Genomic DNA, 20,198 nt, shown 5'->3' with positions numbered 1-20,198 from the left:
TCTTTGTCAGTGACAAAAGGCAAAGGAGGAAAAACCCAACACCCAACCCCAACCCACCAATTTTCCCCTGCAACCGCTGCAATCGTGTCTGCCTGTCCCGCATCGGACTTGTCAGCCACAAACGAGCCTGCAGCTGACGTGGACTTTTTACCCCCTCCATAAGTCTTCGTCCGCGAAGCCAAGCCAAAAAAAAGATTTTCTCTTTGTATTCTCTGAAAACTTCCAGATAGTAGTTTAGAAAAGTCCACTTTTTCAATCCCTCTGCGGGAAACCCCATTAATTTTCAAGGACATAGTAAACATTATTCCAGAGGAGATAAATTTAAAATGAGAATAAGGTAAATAATTTTAAGGTCTTGGTTCTTGTGAATGGCATTTGAAACAGAGATGAAGATTCTATAACATAATATGCAAAGAGGAGATCAAGAGGCACAAAACATTATTTTACCTAAACCATAACCCTGACAATTTTGAGATAATTTTTTTTACCTTTTTTAATGCTTTTAAGAATATAATGAATATTTATTATGTGTGTTATTGTATTTTTAGTTTTGTTCCTTTTTTTTCATTGTACTAAAACCAATTTTAAAAAATTGAAAAAGAAAGAATATAATGTATTTTAAATTTGTTTCTGGAACTCTGGAGAAATTTTCTTTAAATACTGCTACAAATTTTCAAAACCCCTGTATATTACCAGCTGTTATTAGCATTTTTTTTACACCAGCCAGTTTTTCAATTAATGTTGTGGAGTATGATATTTCAAAGCAAATTTTCTATTTGATCTTGTAATACCTTGTTGTTTGCCTCAACCAGCAAAGACCGTTGTACTGAATCCACAAGTTCGTATGTCTGTTCCGATTGCACCGGCACAGAGTATTAAAAATGTGAGTAATTTGTCAAATGTTCCAATGTATCATCTCTGGATGACAGTGGTAGGTTTGTCAAATCTGATTATTTCCCCCTCCCCCCCCCAAACACATCATTTTCTTTGTTTTGTTAGTACTTATTTCCTTGATGGATTCTAGCATTTTTTTTTGGACAACTGAAGTCAGGTTAACTTTTCTGCAATTTCCTTTTTTTTTCCCAATCCTTTCAGTATTTGTTATTCATTTACTGGCTCACATTTCTATAAAGTCTGTTTTGGAATTTAAAAAAATTAGGTCATTAATTTATTCATTAACTGTGCGGCCATTTCTTTTGTGTCCAGTAGATTTGCCATGTTTTAGTTCCTGTTATGTGCCTAGATAGTGACATACATGACCTTCCTTAATTTCTTCACCATGAATTAATTAAAAGGAAAGCAAATAACCCATTATTGAAACATGTAATTTATATTTGTGATTAAAATTAAACAACTTGTGGGATAAAAAGAGGGATTATCCTCAAAGACGCCTCTATTTCAATACCCATGCATTCGAGTAATAGGATCTTGGCTACCTGGTACCAACATGGTATCAGGTGCACTGAAGATTGTTAAGATCAACAGGGGCAATTTGTGGCCTTTGAGAGTCTTAAAAATAAATATAATTTACCTAACAACACATTCTTCTGCTTTTTCCAATTGCGATCTCTTCTGAGGGAAGAGTGGGGATCATTAATGGTTCTATCAATGTTCCCAGATGTGGAAATTCTAATTCAAAAGGTGAATGCAATCAAATTTATCTATAATATGTTCTGATCCGAGATCAAAGCCCAAAATCTGGACTGCATAGATGGAGGGAGAGATGAGAATCTGATTTGAGCATTGTAATCGATCCACAATGCTGGTCAGATCTATGTACAGATAGTATGACTACCTTAATTAGTTCTAGATAAAGACTGATTCATTATAATTTTATGCACCAATTATATCTCGCACCTCAGATGCATAAAAATAAACCAGAATTTTTTTTATAGGTGTTTTAGGTGTGGTATAGATGTTGGTACCTTTTTATGCACAAAATTAAGACCCTTTTGGGTAGAATTGGGGGAAGAATTGACAAAAATTGTGGGGATGAATTTTCCTCCAGACCCAGAATAGTTTCTTCTGGTGCATTTGGCAGCTATAAAAGTTAACTTCTCCAGAAGTAAAGCTAAATTTATTAAAATTGTGTTCTCAATAGCCAGGAAATGTATAGCGGTAACATGGAAATCGAATTCCCTACTTCACATTGATCATTGGAACATGCAAAGTTATATCCCCCTTGAGAAGATGATTTATAATCTTAGGAATAGATATAGTATATCATTAAAATTTGGCAACTTTATTTAGATTACTTAACTGCCTAAATTGTATAATTTATTTTGATGTTTGTCAATTAGTATACTCCTTATTAGAAATTTAATACTTTTAAAATGGTGTGACTCTAAGATGTCGAACCTTGTTCCTATTGCTTTTTCTTTTCTATTTTCTTTATTTTTATCTCCCTCTATTCCCTGCTGTCTGTCCTCTTTTCATTTTAATCTGGGGAGGGGGCACTGGGAGAAGAGGGCTCTCCTTTCCTCTCCTTTTTTATTTTTGGGCCTTATGAATGTTTTTCTATTATTTTATATTCAATGTATTATTGTTATTACATTAATTGACTCCAATAGTCTGTATTTTCTTAAAACTTAAATAAAATATTCCAAAAAATTGTATTCACCATGAAAAGACTTGACATTCCCTCCTTTATACAGGGAGTTCCCAGGTTAAGAACTAGTTCCATTACCTGGGTCTGTCTTTAACTTGTATTTAAGTCGGAACAAGTACAGACGGTCCTTAATTTAGCATCAGTTAGTCAAATGTTTATCTTGGTATATAGCATAGAGTATATATTTTATCTTTCTATGCATAAGAAACACTTCCAAATGCACTACATCTTAACAGAATAATACAGCAGCTAATTAGCTGATGCAGGAGAAGATGATGGAGAAATAGCTGCTGTTGGAGAGAATGGACCTGGTGCTGGAGAGTCAGGGTTTGATTCTGCTGCTGGAGTGGGGGGGAGGGGGGGGCGTAGTTTACTACTGGAGTCAATTTCTTGAAATAATCATCAAATGAGGTTTGTACAGAGCTTTTCTTTTTGTCATAAATGGCCTTTGTAGCAGTTGAGGTCATCGGTAACTGCACGGTAAACTTTGTTGAACCTCTTTTTCAGGATCTTGCTCCTCTAACTTTGCCATCCTTGCTTCAATGAGACAAAAGGTCTCAGCTAACTCTCTTCAAAAACTTTTTCGGTTCTGGAGTGTTTAGGTCTGAATCTTCAATGCTGTCATCCATTGCACTAGTTCCATAAGGTCTTCATTGGTCAGTGCTTTGGCATGGGAGTTTAGTAACTCTACAACATCATTTTCACTGATGTCTAACTGCAATTGATTACCAGTGTTATCACAGCTTGCCTGGCTTTGGCAATGTCCCCTGAAACCCCTGAAAAGCATGCACGAATTGGGGGCACAATTTGATCTACACTCCTTTCATATTTGACTGCTTAACTTCATCCCAAGAATCAGCAATATTTTTAGAGGAGTCACGGGATGGAGTAGTGGCCGGACGGTGAACTCCAGCCCTCTCCAGAAAAGTCGGGAAAAACAAGAGAAAATACAAAGGCACAGAAATAAAAGTTAAAGAAAAGTGAGTATAAAGGTGGAAAGAAGATGGCAACAAAAAAAGAAAAATCAAAATCAACGGTAAGAAGAGAAGAAGAGAAGACAACGGAGGAAGAAGGAGAAGGCCTTACCTGTCCGAAGAGGCCCACTGTGGAGAGAGAAGCCCACTTCCTCAGGTCGGTAGAAATAGGACTACAAAAATGGCTCGCTGAGCCAAGTAAAAGTGCGCAACCGCGCATGAAAAAAAACACACCGACGGGAGGGGGGACCAGCTGGGGAGTCGATCTCCACAGCCGGCAACAACAGCTGCAGAACACCTGCAGCAAGAAGAGACCACAGAAGACAATGGAAACAAGAAAGAAGAGAAGAAAAGGGCAACAAAGAAACAACAGATGGCCAACCCAGAGGAAGAAGAAGAGGAAGAATACAGTGAAATAGAAGAAGAAGGGAAAGGCAAGATAAAGGATATACTTTCTCTTGTTAGAGGATACATGGAGTCATTTAAAGAATGGCAAACACAGGAATTTAATGATTTAAGAAGAAGAATAAACAACACAGAAGAGAAAATGAATAAAATAGATATGACCTTAACAGAAATGGGAAAGAAAATGGACAAGATGGAAGAGCGGGCAGTAGCAGCAGAAATGGAGGTAGAAGACTTAAAAAAGAAATTGGAGGAATCTAATAAAAAAACTAAAGAGACACAAGAACTACTAGCTCAAAAAATAGATATAATGGAAAATTATAACACAAGAAATAACATAAAGATAGTGGGCCTTAAGGAAGATGAAGAAGGCAAGAATATGAGGGAGTTTATAAAAGAGTGGATCCCTAAGACCCTAGGATGTCCAGAACTACAGCAAGAAATGGAAATAGAAAGGGCACATAGAGCATTGGCCTCTAAACCACAACCACAACAAAAACCAAGATCTATTTTAGTAAAATTCCTAAGATATACTACAAGAGAAAAGGTACTGGAGAAGACAATGGAAAAAATAAGAGAGGGCAACAAACCACTGGAGTATAAAGGGCAAAAAATCTTCATTTATCCAGATATAAGTTTTGAACTCCTAAAGAAGAGAAAAGAGTTCAATACAGCAAAGGCGATTTTATGGAAGAAAGGATATAAATTTATACTAAAGCATCCAGCGGTATTGAAAATATTTATTCCTGGACAACAAAACAGACTATTCTCGGATCCAGAAGAAGCACGAAAATTTGCAGAACAATTACAAAAATAGACTGAGGGATGAAGACGGGTAATGAGAGTAAAAATGATCACGATTGATATGTATGCGGGTAAAGAGGTATAAGAGTGAATAGAGACAATGTGCATACGTGAATGCATCTGTACTTAGAGGAAAATATAGATAGTATAGACAAGAATTAATAAGGGAAGGTAATGGAATAGAGTGAATAAGGAGGGAATTAAAAGAGTGACCTTTGTTACATATGAAAAGTGAAATCTTTTCTGGGGGGGGCTGGGTGGGGGGGAAATAGCGGTCACTGCAAAATCAGTTGACGCTTGCGAGTGGATTCGCAAACCCAAATGGAGAGGGGAGATGTGGTTGTCCGACAAGGGATAAAGGACAACTCAGGAGGGGAAGGGGAGATTGGGGATAAAGAAGATATAAATAGGAGAATAAGGAAAATGTTGGATGTTGTAGGAATGTTGTCTTATAAAGAGTTGAAAATAAGAAAACAGAAATGGAAAAGGAGGAAAGGTAATGATGGAAAAACGGAAAGAGAAGATAAACAAAATATAAAATGGCTACGCTGAACTATATGACTTTAAATATTAATGGAATACATAACCAAATTAAAAGGAAGAAACTACTAAATTTACTGAAAAAGGAAAAAATTGATATAGCATTCGTCCAAGAAACACACTTAACTGAATTGGAGCACAAGAAATTAAAGAGAGATTGGGTAGGACATGTAACAGCAGCATCGTATAATTCAAAAGCAAGAGGAGTGGCTATATTAATTAGTAAAAATGTGCCATTTAAAATAGAAGAGGAAATAATAGATCCAGCAGGGAGATATGTTATGATAAAATGTCAGATATATTCGGAGTTTTGGAATCTACTTAATGTATATTCACCTAACGAAGAAGATCAAAAGTTTATGCAAGATATCTTTTTGAAGGTAGCTAATACGCAAGGGAACATACTAATAGGAAGGGATTTCAACCTGAATTTGGATCCAAATATGGATAAAACGGGGAAAAAAATTAACAGGAAGAACAAAGTAACCAAATTTATAATTAAATCAATGCAAGAAATGAAACTTTTGGATATATGGAGGAAACAAAACCCAAAAGAAAAGGAATACTCATACTACTCGGCTAGACATAAAACATACTCAAGAATAGACCTATTTTTGTTATCAGCTAGTATGCAGGATAGAGTAAGAAAAACAGAATATAAAGCGAGAATGCGATCGGACCATTCACCCTTAATATTGACAGTAAAGCTAGAGGACATCCCTCCAAGAATGTATAGATGGAGATTAAACCCCATGCTACTTAAAAGACAGGATTTTATAGAATTTATTGAAAAACAATTAAAAATGTATTTTGAAGTAAATACGGAATCAGTGGAAGATAAGTTTATACTATGGGACGCAATGAAAGCATTCATTAGAGGGCAAATAATAAGTTATGTAACCAAGATGAAGAAGGACTATAATCAGGAAACAGAGCAGTTGGAAAGGGAAATAGTAAACATAGAAAAAAAATTAGCAATGAAGGAAGATACAACTAAAAGAAGAGAATTGGCGGATAAAAAAATAAAATATGAAACATTACAAACATATAAGGTAGAGAAGAATATAATGAAAACAAAACAGAAATATTATGAACTAGGTGAAAAAACGCACAAAATCCTAGCATGGCAGCTTAAGACAGAACAAGTTAAGAAAATGGTATTGGCATCAAGGAAAAAAGACAAACAAATTACATATAATCCAAAAGAAATTAAGGAAAACTTTAGAGAATTCTATGAACAATTACACCGAACTGAAAACGAAGGGAAAGAAGGGAAAATAGATGAATTTTTGACTAAAATTGAACTACCAAAACTACAAATAGAGGAACAAAATAAATTAACAGAACCATTTGGAACAGTAGAAATACAAGAGATAATAAAAAAATTACCAAATAATAAGACACCAGGAGAGGATGGATTTCCAATAGAATTCTACAAAACATTTAAAGACTTATTAATACCGCCCCTCCTGGATGTAATCAACCAGATTGATGAAACACAAAGCTTACCAGATTCATGTAAAACAGCAATAATTACAGTAATACTAAAACAAGGGAAAGATCCACTCTCACCAGTGTCATATAGACCAATATCTTTGCTAAACACAGATTATAAGATAATAGCTAAACTATTAGCAAACAGATTAGCAGAACAGGTACCGAAAATGGTAAATTTAGACCAAACTGGATTTATCAAAAAAAGACGCACAACAGACAATATTTGTAAATTTATTAACTTAATTCATGCAGTAGAAGGAAATAAAGCACCTGCAGTAGCAGTTGCTTTAGACGCAGAGAAGGCCTTCGACAGAGTAGAATGGAATTATTTGTTCAAAGAATTGCAAAAATTCAGTTTACTGGAGAAGTATATTAATTGGGTTAAAGCATTATATAAGGGACCGTTAGCGAAAGTGACAGTAAATGGACATGTATCAAAGCAACTTAACTTAAGCAGGTCAACGCGGCAGGGATGCCCACTATCACCTTTATTGTTTGCGCTAGCTATAGAACCACTAGCAGAATTGATAAGAATAGATAATAATATAAAAGGAATAAAAATAAAAGACAGGGAATATAAAATCAGTCTATTTGCGGATGATGTTATATTGTACTTAACAGAACCAGAACTATCAATAAAAGAATTATATAAGAAATTGAAGGAATATGGAGAAGTATCAGGTTACAAGATAAACGTAAATAAAAGTGAAGCAATGCCTATGAATAATGCAGATTTCTCAAAATTTAAGAAGGAATCTCCATTCAGATGGCAAATGCAGGCAATAAGATACCTAGGTGTACAAATAAACAAAAATCTAGGCCAATTATATAAACTCAATTACAATCCACTAATGAAAAAATTACAGGACGATTTAGAGCATTGGAAAGATCTACCACTAACACTGATAGGAAGGATAAACTGTATTAAAATGAACATTTTTCCAAGGATATTATACTTATTTCAGGCATTGCCAATACAACTGACAGAAAAATTCTTCAAAGAGTTAAAGAAAATAATAAGGAAATTTTTATGGAGAGGGGGGAAACCGAGGATAGCACTAGATAAATTAACAGAATGGTATAAACAAGGAGGCTTACAATTGCCAAACTTCAAAAATTATTATAGAGCCGCACAATTAAGATACCTATCAGATTTTTATCAAACAAGGGAAAAACCAGACTGGACAAGATTAGAATTAGATAAAATAGGGGAAAAGATACCTGAATACATATTATATAAATGGGACGAAAAATTGGTACAACATAGAACTTCTCCAGTATTACATCATCTCCTCAATATTTGGAAGAAGATCCATGTAGAAAGAAATAAAACAAATTATCAATTACCAAAACTAATATTGACGCAAAATAAGCTACTCCCTTTTACAATAGATAACCTTTCCTTTAGAGAATGGGGGAAAAAAGGGATTAAAAGAATAGAAAATTGTTTTTCAGGAAGTAGATTCTTATCCTTTGAGCAAATGAGAGATAAGTACAATATAACTGGAGATACAGCGCTGGCATATTACCAACTGAGATCCTACTTGAAGGATAAATTAGGAAGCAATCTGAGTTTACCAGAGGAAAGTAACCTTGAATATGTGATTACAGATACAATGTTAATCAAAAGATTTATAACAAATATGTATATTAAACTGCAAGAAAAGGAAAATGAGGAAACAAATGGTAAAACTAAACAAAAATGGGAACAAGATTTAAATATAAAGATAAAAAAGGAAACATGGGAGAAATTATGTTCTGGAACGATGAGAAATACAATAAATACGAGACTACGTATGATACAATATAATTGGTTACACAGACTATACATTACACTGCAAAAGTTAAATAAATGGGACCCAACAGTATCTGATAGATGTTTTCGATGTAAAAAAGAAATGGGAACAACAATTCATGCAATCTGGACATGTGAGAGAGTAGAAAAATTTTGGGATGATCTCAATCAGATATTAAATAAAATAACAGAAAACAATATACCAAAGAATCCAGAGATCTTTCTCCTAAGTAACATAAAAAACAAAGAATTTGGAATTGATTTGGAGGATGCACAAAAAAGATTTGTTAAGATAGCCCTAGCCGTAGCAAAAAAATGTATTATGTCAACCTGGAAATTGGAAGATAATTTGAAAATACAACAATGGTATATAGAAATGAATAAATGTATTCCATTAGAAAAAATAACATATAGTTTAAGAAATAATATTGAAATATTCGAACAAATATGGGAGCCTTACATTAAATACAATAGCGAAAACCTACCGGGGACAAACATTACTAAGTTGATAGAAGGAGAAGGAAAGAAAAGAATGGACTCAGTAGAATTTCTGGTGTATTTTTGTTGAATGACAACATTGTCTGACTGGTTTAATGCAACCTAGATTGTCTACCTAAAATAGATGAGACGGGGGGGGTGGGGGGGTGGCCTGGGAGGAGGGAGGTGGGGGGGAGAAAAAGTCACTGTATATGTGTGAAAAAGAAAAAGTGTATATCATGGCTAATGTGATTTATGGTGTGAAAAATAAAAAAAAAAGAAAAAAGAATCAGCAATATTTTTGAAGGCATTGTAGATGTTGTAATTCCTCCAGAACTCCCTGAAGCTCATCACATCATCCTGGGTAGCCCTGACCGCTTGTGAGAAGATCTGCTGTAAATAATAGGCCTTAAAGGAGGCTCTGACTCCTTGATCCACTGGCTGAAGAAGCAGTGTGGTGTGGGGGTCAAATTACAATCTTTACATCTGAGTGAAGATCATCTAAAGTGCTTTGTCGAGCACAAGAAGAATCTTGAAAGGAATTTTCTTGGCCAAGCCATAACGTTCAACAGCAGGAACAAAATGATCCAAGAACCAATCTTAAAATCTGGCATTTGTAACCCAAGCCTTTGCATTTGCCTTTGAAATAACAGGAAGAAATGCTTTATGATATGTCATGTCCTCGATTGTACGATCAGAGGTCTTCATAAATACTAAGAAAAGCTTGTAAGTTTAAAAGCACAAATCTTTACTCACATCAGTTACTGGTCATGTATTCATACAATGTTGCACTGAGCATGTTCACCATTCAAGTGTGATGCGGCTCTTACAGTCTTACAGTGTTCATGCTCCAGCATAAAATAGTCCCAAGTTTCCTCTGTATATAGCATCCCTCCTTATTTAAAAAAAATTATTAAAATATTAAAGAATTTATTAAGATTTAACATTTCTTAAACATAAATTGTTACTGGTTCTTTACCTGCAATTGCCATTAAGAATTATTTATTCTAATTACATAATTGCAATTCTATATTCTGTTCAGCAGAATCGCACTGGTGGTAGGATGTTGCTTCTCCACCTTGTAAACCTTGTGTATGTTTGGTTCAGTAGTGTTAGTTCACTTGTGGATGGTGGTGTTGTTTGCCTCGGTTCTCCTGTTGCTTGCTGTTCACTCATTGTTTTTGGTTGGGGTTTCTCCTCGCATTCTCGACACTTTGTGAGAGTGCGTTTAATTGTCTATACATGCCTCTCAATGAATCCATGGCCCTTGGGGTAATGTGATGATGAAGTAGTGATGGTGAACCCATATTCTGTAGCTATTTCTCTGAATTCTCGCGATGTGAATTGGGTCCCATTGTTACATATTACTTGTTCAGGTATCCCCTGTTCTGTGAAGAGGGCACATGCTGCAGCAGTGATAGTTGATGCTTTCAGGTTCTTCACTTTCCTGATGAAGGGGAATTTGGAGTAGTAGCAGGACACAATCAGATACCATTCTTGGTTTTCTGTGAACAGGACTGCTCCCATTGTGTGCCATGGCCTGGCAGATATCATCTCTTTTTGTTTATTTCTGGCATGCCAGACATATAGCCACCATGTTTTCCATGTCATCAAACATGCCTATCCAGTAAACTGCTAAGTTTGGTGTATTTTCTGGAGAATTTCTTTTTTCATTGTCTTTGGTATTATCAGCCAAGACCCTGCCAGCAGTACATTGTTTTTCAGGGATATGTCGTCCCTCACAGACCAATACTGGCGTATTGTAGGCTGTACCTGTTTTATCCTTTCTGGCCATCCCTGTATCACCTGTTGGGAGAGCAGCTGTAGCTCCTCATCCTTTGTGGTTTCTTCTTTAATCAGGTTTAGTTTGTTATTGGTTACCCCAAAGAGGTGATGTATCTTGATTCCATGTCTTTCATATTTTTCTTTGGGGAAAGATGGGACAAAGCATTGGCTTTGTCAGATTTAGGGAGTGATACACAAGCAATGGCTTGAGCTTGAAATCCCAGAATGCGTTGCCCCCAAGCAATAATGTAGGCCTGTCCTTCATTGCCTTATAGGTCCTTTCAGGCATTTTTTCAAAAATAAGCCAGTCTCCTCTACATTGAATATTTGGTCTTTCCAATAACCTTCCTCCTCAATAATTTTATTGCAACTATCATTTTAATCCTTACAAATTTCTTTTAACATTTCAGGAAAATCACTCACTGTACTTGCTGCTTCATCTTGCACTTTAATGTTATGTAAATTTGCCCTAACTTTGAAACGATTAAAGCAACTCCTAATTGCAACAAATTGTTCACAATCACCTTCACTTGTTGCACGTGCAGCTTTTAAATCATTGAAAAGGCTTTGAGCCTTTTCTTGCACTAAAGTAAGGCTAACAAGCATCTTACGCTGATTTTGATCATCTAACCAAATTATCAATAACCTTTCCATTTCAATAATTAAACTACTGCATTGCTTATAATAATTGAAGCTCTCATCAGGACAGGGCGTTTCACATGCTCCATTATTCTCACTTTATTTCTTAAAACTGTTCCGGTCGTTGACTGACAAGCCTAATGCTTTTCCAATGACTGATGGTGTTTCACCACTTTTTGATCGCTTTATTATTTCCACTTTAATTTCAATCGTGATCCTTTTCCTTTACCTTTATAGATCAGTAGCACTTGAATTGGATTTACGCTTTGGAGACATGGTTACTCTGTTATTATGCGTGTACAGTAATTTCAGGACTTTTATCTTGGTAGATTTGGTATAGGTCAAATACAGTGCAGGTGTGTCAGGATTTTTCCCATGTTGAACTTGAAGGTGGAATCAGCTGCAAAGAAGCATCTGCTTATTTCTGGCTGCTTTTAATCCAACGAGGCAGTAAAGAGTTGCCAAACTGTTGGTTCACGAGTCACTTGTAAACTAAATGAAACCAGAGTATACAGTATTGTACATATGCGATGTTTGAATCCATACTTTTCAATTTGAAATCCATTCCCACACTTGCGATATGCAGTACCCTACTCTCTCACGATGCTGGGCTGTGGCAGCATCACACGAGCTTTTAATATATAAGTGGCCATCCCTTTTTTCATCCACAGATGTGGGTGTTATTCTGATTTACTTTTTTCTCCCTCTTTCATCTCTAAGATGTTAAAATAATTGTTACCTTGACTGCTTTGGTTTTCACCCAGTCACAAACAGCCCTTTCCCTCTCTGCAACATAAATTACACTTGTATTCTCTCTTTTCCAATTTTGATAAATTATTTTTGATCTGTGCTCCATGTTCCTCTACTCAAAGTTGCTGCTTGACCTGCTTTAATGCTTTGAATCTTTTCTATACTTATTAAATTTCCAGCATTCAGGTCTTTTTTAAATTAATTGCTGTTCTAGTAAATCTTCTGTGAACTCCTTTTGAGTTCCTGCCATCCTCATGGAATCATTGTCACCAGAATTGTTCACTATTTTGCAGCAAAGTCTAACAAATATTTACTGTTTCTTCCTCTTGTCCTTTTGTTTCTGTTGAAAACCTTGGATACTGAATGCCTTGGACAGTCTTGTTTTGAACTCTGCCTTGTGTATTTGAAGCTTCTTTTTCTATATCCTTTTTTATTAACTTTGCTCATTTTCATGGCAAATCAATTGGTCAAGTTTCCTTTTAATATATTAAAATGTAACATACAGGATATATTTTAATTTTTTCCTGTTGTAAGGCACCCCTTACTGGATTTACAAAATTGGTTTAAAGTATTAAATGCCATTTGCTGTAAGTGTAATTTATCTGTCTGTAATTCTTCCTAAATTTGATTGTAACTGCATTCAGATATAAAAACAACTTTTTTTTAAAATTTCTGACTTCAGGTAATTCCCAAACCTATTACTGGCACCACACAAATGGTTACCACCAGCCAGCCTCAACAAAGACTCATTATGCCTGCAACTGCATTACCACAGATCCAACCCAATTTAACAAATCTCCCACCAGGCACTGTTTTGGCACCAGCACCTGGAGCTGGCAACATGGGGTATGCAGTACTCCCAGCTCAGTATGTTACACAGGCAAGTAAAACAACCCACTTGCAGAGGCTTAATACACTAGAGTTTAAAGAAAAATGTAACAATTCAGTTTGTAACCAGAAGATGTAATATCAAAGGTGCATCTTAACACTGAATGCCAGTCTATTATACATTATATGGAGATTTGTTGGGGGCAGTATTTCTCTGGTTAAAAGATCTTTGAAAGCAGATGTCTTGGTGAACTTCTATTGCATGCTAACTGTAAGTCAAGAATATTTTGATAGTGTTTACTGGATTTGTGTAGACAAAAATGATAATCACTGTTCCCTGATGATTTTCACTGGTTCCTATTCTAAGCAACTGAGATGAATAGACAGTAGCATTTGGTCCCTATTGTACACTTCCTTGCCCTGAAAGTAGTGCAAGGTCATTGTGCATATGCAAAGCAGCTGTTTCCACACTGAGAAAATCAGCATATTTTGATGGATGGACAGTTTTTTTTCCAGTCAGTGCATGTCACCACTTGTGTTTTGCATAAGATCAAAAGAAGCAAACGGGTCATGGCAAAGACTAGAGATGCAAGTTGTTGCAGGTAAAATGCATGCTCAGAACAGTTTGGGTGAAGGGATTATACCCAGCACATTTCAGCATTTCTATTAAAAAAACATACCTCATTTAAAGAAATCTTGCCTCTCATAGTAACATAGTTGCAGAATGATAACTGGTTAAGAAAATACTTGTCATTGTGTGAACCAATTAAGTGAATCTATTTGTGTGTTCCTGGATGGTACAAGATTGCTGAGCATGGATAAGGGTATCAATGGTCTCTCAGTAGTCGCAACCTTGTCTCAGAATTTTAGACTCCACTCAACCTCTTCACGTAACCTATAACTAGGCAATGCCCATTCTCCTCACCCACACTCGACCCTCCCCCCACTGTCACCTATTCCTGGCCCTTGCCTTTCCCCTTATCTATATCTTGTTCACTCTTTCACTGGTTACTTCCTAGCACCCTGCACACAGTCAAGCATGCTCACTTCCTCCTGCCCATTGGTTCAAAATACAAATCTTTTAGATTGCATTTTGCCTTGCATTTTTAATGAGAAATGAAGAAAGTTTGAAACAATTTCTATAAAGGTTCTATTGTATTCTCATTGCGCATTTGTGAAAATAAATGTAGATGATGCACAGAATTGGAAGTGGGCAAGAAAAGTGTCAAAATACGCAACAAGTAATTTTGATTTTCTTTTCATTAGTTACAACAGACCTCCTATGTTTCAATATCCAGCAACAATGGATTTTCTGGAACATCCAATATTCAGACTCAAGCAAAACTGCCAATCAATGGGTGAGACTAGTCAATCCATCATTGTAGTTTTAATGTTGCACTTGGGCCTCTTCTCAAGCTGTTTCATGCAACTTCTATTCCATTCTCCCAAAGCCTCTGCAGCTGTCCTTAAATCCATCTTTATTGCTTATCCTAACCACTCCATGAGCAAAGAATTTTCTCCTGAATTTCCTATTTAAATTTTTGGGTTAACTTGAATTAACAGCTACTAATTTTACTTTTCCCCACAAGTGAATGCTTTCTTCCTGCTGTCTTCCATGGATTTCATTTCACATTCAGAATTTTCTGTTCAGTGAACATAATTAATATTCATTGATGGGTTTTGATTATATAAACATGGAAACTACAGATGCTGGAATCTTGAACCAACTTGCTGGAGGCCTGAAGTGTTGGCTGACCATTCCTACCGTTAGATGCTGACTAACCTACTTCCTCCAGCAATGTTTTGGGTACCGATAACATTCTGATAACACTGAGCTTTTGGTGTTAATTTTTAAGACCACGTGAAATTCATTTCTTTCCAGATATTTATGTTTCATCTTGCAGGATTTTGATGTAAAACATAAATGCAATCCTCCAAATGGGTTGAGGATTTGTCCTGATATGTTGGCTGAGCTACGTTTGTGGACTGCAGAGTACATGTTTCTGGGCTAAAGTCAGGCCATCTAGCTGGTAGCTCCTTTTCCAATTGAGATTTAGAAAATATCAACTTAATTGAGCTAATCATTTTTTGAAACATAATTACTTCAATTTGTAGTATTGTCTGATTAAGGAAGGAACATAGCACCTTTTTATCATGTTTAAAATGAAAATTTGGGAGAAAAAGTTAAAGGAGCAGTTTGAACAAATTGTAAACTTTTTCAGGCACAATTAAAAGAAATCTGGTAACCTAATAAATTCAGTGCATATTGAATTAATTTGTTTTAATCTGTAATACCACATTAAGCTTAAATTGGTTTTGATTTTCTCTTTCGATTTTTTTCTTATCTTTCTTGCTCTCCCTTTTAATACAGATCATCCACTTCAGAATCAGGATCACGGCCAAGGAAACCTTGTAATTGTACAAAGTCTCAGTGTCTCAAACTGTAAGTAAGAACTCTGTTCCAAAGTAGAATTTTTGAATAATGACTAAATTCCCAACCCTCCTTTCCCTTCCCTGACCATTCAACAACCCATCATTGTCCCCAACCTACTGCTTTGAAGTACTTCGTGAGCAAAATTTATCATTTTTATATATGTCAGGCCGTATAAGATTATAAAGAGAGCTTGTGGCACATTGACCTTATAAACCAAAATATTGAGCACAGGAATATGATATTGAGTACAAGCATTGGGATGTTCTATTGAAGATGTCAATAATATTAAAAATGTGCAGAGAAAATTTACATGTATTTTGCTGCGACTTGGAGCTGAGTTACAGGGCGAGGTTGAAAAGGCTCAGACGCTATTCCCTAGAGGGTCGGAGAATGAGGGGAGATTTGATCGAGATATATAAAATTGATGGCTAAAGATAGGGTAATGCAAATAAGACGAGGACTAGCAGACATGGGAAAGGAAAGGTGTTTGAGGGGAACATTGTGACAGATTATATCATATTTTATATTGTATATAGATATGTTTTTGAAGGAGATAGATTGTGGGGGTAGTATAGGTCAAAAACAAACACAAGCACTTCACAAAACAATCTCATTTAAAATGCCAGAGCTTTGCTGAAGCCAGACAGTCCAGGCTCCAAGTGCCTTTGCAAAAACTTTGAAGAAGTTACCTATAGAGACTTCACAGGTAGGTGTTAATTGGACAAGCTGTGGAATAATGGACTATTGTTTTGAAAGTGACAGATGAATGGACTCAGATGTTTGGGTCTGGTGCCGCAATCTGGTTCTAGTTTGCTGTTCTAAGAAGGTCTTGTAGTTTTTCAAGCAGAGACAGAGAGTAGACCAAACAGGCTTTCTCTAAGGAAGAGAGAGAGAAAACTGGTTTCTGCAGTCATGGCAAGCTGGCAGCTTATTGAAACCCCATTTTGAAGACTGGTTGTGAATTCTGAGTTCAGCCTGTTCAAAACCCTTGTGGTCCATACAAGAAGAAATGGCTGGCTTGAGTGTTTTACCTGAAATAAGGGAAACAAAAGAAACTCTGTGGTGACCTTCATAAGAAGAGATTATCATTTGGAAAATCTTGATGGAGCAAGTTTCTTCAGCAAAACACTGAAGTGGGTGATCAGAGGGAATCAGTTTGTGTGTGTCCAGCGAGCAATAAATCTCTCTGAAACCAACAAGAACCTTCCTGAGTGGTAACCAATTACCTTTAAGCACCAGAGCTTGGTGAAAATTCATAAATGTTAAATTCTGTGCACAGTATAAGAATTCCCTGATACCGGTGAACTTGGAGAAGTGAGATTGGACTATGAATCAAAGAACTTTTCCAAACTTGTACATATTACATACATGTGCACTTAGAATTAGAAGGGGGATAATAATGTTAAAGTTTGATCCTGTTTTCATGTTTAAAAAAAAATAAAAATGACTTTTGTTTAAGTAACCATTTGTCTTAGTGAATTTCTATTGCTGATGGGTTTTGGAGTCCTCTGGGCCCGTAACAGCATTAAAAGAAAATTCTTCACTTGCAAGGTGATAAGACTGTGGAATGAGCTTCCAGCAGAAATGCTGGATGCAGGTTCAATTTTGACATTTAAGATAAATTTTGATAGGTACATGGATGGTAAGGGTATAGGGTGCTATGGTCTGGGTGCGATGGGACTAGGCAAACTAGTAGTTCATTACGGACTAGATGGTGCAAAGGGCCAATGTCTGTGATGTGTTCCTTAGTTCTAATAAGCAGGTTATGATTAGGTACCAAGGATAATGTATCCTAGTTTGTCAATGCAAAGTTAGTTGTGAAAATGAGATAGAGGTAGGGAATGACAGTATTGAGCAAAAGGTGGTAAATGGAGCATTACAAAAGAAGAGTAATGTGTCAGACCAATAAATGTTGCAATTCATACAATGATTGCTTGCTGTAGACACGAGACTCCAGAGGCTGAAACCTGAAGCTAAATACAATTTGTTGGAGGTTATCATTTGGAAAATCCTGATGGAGCAACTTTATTCGGTATCCGTATCAGTCGATGAAAAAGAGTGGTCATTATTTGAGTAAAAACTCTTGTTCTGATGAAGAGTTTTGACTCAAAACAATGACCATTCTTTTTTTCCCCAATGTTGCTTGACTTACTGAGTTCCTCCAGCAAATGTGTTCAAATCACTTGTTGCTCCTGGATGGAAAAGCCACATAATCTCCCCACTTGCGGCCAAAGACATACTCACCTGAAGCGGCAGAAGCTCCTCCGAGGCACTGACCCCAACCCTTCTCCGGGAAGGATAATCATCAGAGATCCGCGGTCTGCCGACGCACCTGAGTGTGCAGCTGCTGTAAGCAGCTGCCTGGGGGCGGACTGATGACTCCATCAGCCAGCGACTGGGGAGGGGAGGTTGGGGCAGTGGCGGTTGGCGGGGAGATGGCTGGTGTGGGCTGTCACAGCGCGTCTGGCTGCACCTGCACTCGGGCTGCTCTCTTTGGCTCAAAATGCGGCATAACAATGGCGGGCTTCCCTACCCATAATCCCCCATGCAGCTGGAACTGTTATGGGAAACACAAAGTGGTTCCACCTGCGTGGGGGATTATGGGTAGGGAAGATGGCCATTGCTATGCTACAAATTTATGACGGATGGCACTGTGGCACCGGTCCCCCCATCTCCATTAGATCCGGAGGTACTGCGAGGTGCCTCAGGATATGAATAGGCCAGGCAATGCTGCAACCAGCCCTTTAGGTCTGCCATCTGAAAGTGAGTCCGCAAGTTAAGATCTGCTCCTTCCGCCGCCCTCAAGGCGGGGGGTCCATCTGAAAGGGCCTATTATCACACTACAAATCCCTGATAATGTCTTACTGTACATTAGAGGGCTCTGTTGAGACTACACTTCATATGGATGGGATTCTGAGTTGTCTGCACTTCTTATGTTATGTGGATATATTGGGGTGCTGTAATTTTTAGATGTACTGTATATTTTGGCATATAAGTTGACCCCTTCCCCCTTTATCAGCCTCATTTTTAGGGTTTTCTGATATATCCAGCATACAAGTTGACCCCCATTTTTCTGGCTGCCTGAGGTGCCCTGTTGACCGGCGTAGAAATCAACCCCCAAAGCTCATGATGCCTGAGATGGGCCATTGACTGGCTTATAGATCGTGCAGATTGATATGCTGGGTGTTGGCTGGAGGTGATTGCTATCATGGAGGGTCCATCGACAAAACACAGCACACAATGAAAATATGAAGTGAGCTTTAAGTTGAAAGTGATAGAAGTGGTCGAGAAAACCAAAAACTGAACTGCTGCAAGAAAATTTGATGTGAATGAAAGGTGGTAAGAGATTGGAGGAAGAAAGAAGAAACTGAAGAAAAATACCAAAAAGGCAATGTTCTTTGAGAAAAGGAATCACTCGTTGGCCAGAGTTGAAAAATCACGTTGCAGAATGGGTATGTGAACAGAGGCAAATTCACGACACAGTCACCTGAAGTAAAATAAGAACATTTGCACTGCAGTGGGCCAAGTCACTCTCAGACTTCAGTGATGATTTTGAGGCTACAGTAGGCTAGGTCAATCATTTCATGAACAGGAAAAATCTGATATTATGCCAAAAAAACAAAAATTGCACAGAAACTACCAAAAGATCTTGATCATAAAGTTGTAAGTTTTCACCAATTAATTATATGGAACCGGCAGAAACACCAGTTTGCATTGGCAAATATCAGAAACATGGATGAAAGAAATCCCCATGAATTTTGACATGATAGGCAATAGAACAGTGGAATGGAAAAGTGTTAAAACTGTGCAAACCAGAAGTACAGGCCATGAAAGGACCAGTTTTACCATGGTGTCATCGTGCATGCCCAATAGGGCCAAGTTAAGACCCATGATAATCTTCAAACGCAAAATTAAACTGAAAATGCAATTCTCTCCAGGTAGTTTTGTACATTTTCATGAAAAATAGTGGATGGATGAAAGTGGTGTAAAACTATGGATAGACAATGTGTGGAACAGGCGACCAGGTAGTTTATGCAAAGAACGGAGTTTGCTGGTCTGCGATATGTTTCGTAGCCACTTAACTGAGATCACTAAAAATAGATTAGCGCCTCATGATACTTTCGTGGCAGTTATCCCAGATGGTTGGACATCAATATTGCAATCTCTTGATGTCTGCTTGAACGAGCCATTTAAAGACCATGTGCACAAGGAATGGAATACATGGATGTCAAGTGCAGAAAAGTTGTCTACAAAAGGCGGGGCAATATGTGCTGCATCACTTGATATGCGCTGTAACTTTGTGCTCAAGGAATGGGACAAAGTTAAAGTAGAGACTATGATAAAATCATTTTAAAAGTGTGGTATCTCTTGTGCAATTGATGGCACAGAAGATGATTTATTGTGGGACACTGACGATGAAGCTGAAACCACCTCCTCAGATACAGTCTGGGACCCATATGATAACTGTTTAAACAGTGAGAGTATGGATGTGCTTGCTGCCTTCTTTTCGATGATAGAGAGAGTGATTTTGAAGGGTCTAAATGTGTTGTTTTCGGACTATGATAGCAATTTTGAAAGGTGCTAATTGTGTTGTTTTCAATTAAAAATCTCAATGAAAATCTGTTGCAGTCGAGCTTTTTTAGTAATTGATTTTAGTAAAAG

At 37.0% G+C, this 20,198-nt stretch overlaps 1 protein-coding gene across 5 annotated transcripts in view; it reads left to right on the top strand.

Moving 5' to 3' along the window:
• Positions 1-20,198, top strand: part of lin54 (lin-54 DREAM MuvB core complex component) — a 113,696-nt gene that overhangs the window by 66,968 nt on the left and 26,530 nt on the right. For all 5 annotated transcript variants that reach the window (XM_069925452.1, XM_069925449.1, XM_069925450.1 and 2 more), the window contains 4 exons: positions 813-883; positions 12,957-13,154; positions 14,369-14,460; positions 15,474-15,545. In XM_069925452.1, the coding sequence (XP_069781553.1) occupies positions 813-883; positions 12,957-13,154; positions 14,369-14,460; positions 15,474-15,545 (433 nt within the window). The remainder of the gene's footprint in view (positions 1-812; positions 884-12,956; positions 13,155-14,368; positions 14,461-15,473; positions 15,546-20,198) is intronic.

Source organism: Narcine bancroftii, chromosome 3 (assembly GCF_036971445.1).
Source record: "Narcine bancroftii isolate sNarBan1 chromosome 3, sNarBan1.hap1, whole genome shotgun sequence".
Classification (NCBI taxonomy): domain Eukaryota; kingdom Metazoa; phylum Chordata; class Chondrichthyes; order Torpediniformes; family Narcinidae; genus Narcine; species Narcine bancroftii.
This window is presented reverse-complemented; position numbering and strand designations above follow the sequence as displayed.